The sequence below is a fragment of the Dipteris shenzhenensis genome, chromosome 16 (genome assembly GCF_047967505.1).
Source record: "Dipteris shenzhenensis isolate YYH24624 ecotype China chromosome 16, Dip_SZ_1.0, whole genome shotgun sequence".
Classification (NCBI taxonomy): domain Eukaryota; kingdom Viridiplantae; phylum Streptophyta; class Polypodiopsida; order Gleicheniales; family Dipteridaceae; genus Dipteris; species Dipteris shenzhenensis.
The window spans coordinates 27,990,967-27,993,661 of record NC_141611.1 but is presented as its reverse complement, the minus strand read 5'-3'; the positions used below and the strand labels follow the sequence as shown (position 1 = coordinate 27,993,661).

At 47.7% G+C, this 2,695-nt stretch overlaps 1 protein-coding gene across 1 annotated transcript; it reads right to left on the bottom strand.

Moving 5' to 3' along the window:
• Positions 1-286: 286 nt before the first annotated feature.
• On the bottom strand, positions 287-1,865 carry LOC147892780 (chlorophyll a-b binding protein 8, chloroplastic-like). Its single transcript, XM_087387121.1, has 3 exons — positions 1,564-1,865; positions 1,261-1,316; positions 287-1,173 (listed from the first exon to the last, which is right to left on the bottom strand). The coding sequence occupies exons 1-3, from the start codon at positions 1,741-1,743 to the stop codon at positions 558-560; spliced, it is 852 nt and encodes a 283-aa protein (XP_087243247.1). The 5' UTR covers positions 1,744-1,865; the 3' UTR covers positions 287-557.
• Between the last annotated feature and the right edge of the window lie 830 nt (positions 1,866-2,695).

The following is a 2,695-nucleotide window of genomic DNA, read 5'->3' as shown; positions in this document are numbered from 1 at the left end:
TGTAGGAATAGTAGATCACCACACTCATTATTAACCCACTTGAGGAGAAAATATATAAACTACAAATAGATAAAAGTATTCATGTGTTGGGAGAGAAGATGGAAATGGCAAATGTGACTAGCAAAGAGAAGACATGCACACTAACAATTTAAACTCTCTAACTATTCGTCCCCTAACAAAGATAAAAACCTACTCACAAAACCAGGGCGCCAAATGATGGAACTCCAATAACGCTTCCCACACAGAGCGATGTGATCATCACTAAAGTTTATAGATGCGAAAAAAATCAGGCTTAGTATCATCAACTATTATCCTCCATTCCGCTGCAGAGGTAAGTCCATTCCCCATTTGCAGAGTGTTCTTCCTCTCCAAAAGTAGTAAGTTCATGTAAGGAGAATAAGGTATACAGCGCGCAGCGAACTCCTGAATGTAGAACAAACAGACAGAAAAATATACATTTTCGGAAGTGCTACAACAGAAGTCTCAGGAGATAGTACACATGACCTGCTCTAGAGCTCTCAGAGAAGACAATACGAGTACAGCTGAGCTGATCGGTTCTAGTGAATCTTGAGGTTTGTAAGGATGTTGTTGTTCACTGGGTCAGCAAGATGATCGAGCAGATTCTCGAAAGGCCCCTTGCCAGTTACCAAAGCTTGGATGAAGTAGCCCACGATAGCCAACATAGCTAGGCGGCCATTCTTGATCTCTTTCAGTTTCAATTCTTTCATCGACTTCTCATCCTTGCCCAATCCCAAGAAGTTGAAGATCGGACCTCCTGGATATGCAGGATTGCCTGACCCTCCTAAGAACTTCTCCAGTCCCAAGAAGTATTGCTTGCCCATGGAACCTGGCTTGTAGTAATCCTGTGCCCTGCGGTGCTCTGCAAAGCCCATGAGAGCCATCTCCAGAACGAACAGTGTGTAGGGATCTGCCCAATAATTGTATGTTCCGACAGGAGGAATGACTCCCGATTTGAACCACGGGATAGCTGTTTCCGGAGGAATCAAACCGAGCTTTCCCAGAATCTCTGGAGCGATGGCCCCTGCAGCGCCAAGCATGGCGTAGCGACCGTTAATGATCTCTCCGTAGGCCAGCCAGCTGGGTTCGATAAAACCTCCTGCGCCTTCGGGGTCCATAAGACCCAAGGGATCGAATCCGAAGTCACCAGGAAGACTGCAAACCGTAAGGAAAGCTCGCAATGAGAACAAAGGCGCTCATCACCGAAACCACAGGCACAATTTAGAGAGAGAACGAATGTACCTGCCATCCAAATAGGTAAGGCTTTGCTTGGAGGCAAACCACAGCTGCCTGTCGGCCTGCCCACACGAAGAGAAGTTAAATTTCTTAAAAAAGACCAGAGCTACAGCACGTCTCCGACGAGGAACAGATTCTAGACGGCGGATCGCAGGAGTTGCAGGAAGTCAGCAAGCGACACAACCAACCAACGGCAGGCAAGGATCGCAAAGTGCCCATAAGCGGAGTTAAGAAGCATTCGATCGTGTTTCACAAAGAAGGCGCAAGGTTTGAAGGCGAGAGGGGGGGGGGGGGGGGCGGGGAGCAGACCTTGACGGGCTTATCGGCCGCAGCGCGAACGGAAAAAGACGAGGAGCGCTTGGAGGAGGGGAATGAGGGGGCGAAGCGGAGGGAGGTGCCGGAGAGGAAGTGCTGGCGAGAGCAATCGGTAGAAGAAGCAGAAGCTACGTTGGGGGCAGAGAACAAGGCCTTGGATGCAACGGCAGCCATGGCGATGGAGATGGAGATGGGCAATCGAAGCTTGCAAAATGAAGCACAAATTGGAGATGACGACGAAGAAATGATACACAAGAGAAATGGCAAAAGGTGATGGGAGGTGATTGGATGAAGATTTTCACGACACAAGATAGCGTTTGTGAATGACAAGGCACAATCCAAAGAATGCTTAGCCTGTCCAATAGCTTTGCAGATTCATTGCCCCCGTGGCACCCCTCCCCTCCACTACTCTTTTATCCCTCCTCCAATGATTTCCTCCCTCCCTCCCTCGAGTGTTTATCTTCATAAGCCTCTCTTCGAAAGAGGCCACAACAACTACGTCCGTGCACAACAAAATCCTACAACATGAGGAGCCATAGAGCCTAGAAGCAACGCCAATGCTCACACATATAATCCACAACAAGCAATAAACAAATAGAAGGAGAGGAAGAAGAAGAAGAAGAAGAAAAAGAGGAGGAGGAGCCATAGAGCTAGAAGCAAAGCTAATGCTCACAAATATAACACACAACAAGCAATAAGCAAATAGGAGGAGGAGGAGGATGTTACAAGAGAATTTCAAACAAGTTACAATGATGGGATTAGGAGGGCCTAAAAGCTTTTGAGAGCACAAAATAGCATTTGTGAAAGACAAGGCCAATCCAAAGAATGGTTAGCCTATCCAATGGCTTTGCAGATTCATTACCACCGTGGCACCCCTCCCCTCCACCACTCTTTCATCCCACACACCCTCCCTTCCTACAAGATTTCCTCCCTCCCTCTATTCCTCACTTTATCACAAGCCCACGTCAAAGTATGATGCAAATTAAGTGACAAAAAAGATGTGTGGGGGCTAGGAAGCCTCCATTAGCGTAATGTTGGCTTGGCATCCCAAGCACGAGCCTGACCAATTGCAGTAGGGCAAAAACCCCACAACCAACTAGCCAAGATAAGAACTCATGGTACCACT

Coding starts and splice junctions, on each gene's coding strand:
- LOC147892780 (XM_087387121.1), bottom strand. CDS start 1,743: ATGGCTGCCGTTGCATCCAAGGCCTTGTTCTCTGCCCCCAACGTAGCT. Junction 1,317..1,563: donor CGGCCGATAAGCCCGTCAAG/GTCTGCTCCCCG, acceptor TCGTGTGGGCAG/GCCGACAGGCAGCTGTGGTT. Junction 1,174..1,260: donor CTTACCTATTTGGATGGCAG/GTACATTCGTTC, acceptor TACGGTTTGCAG/TCTTCCTGGTGACTTCGGAT.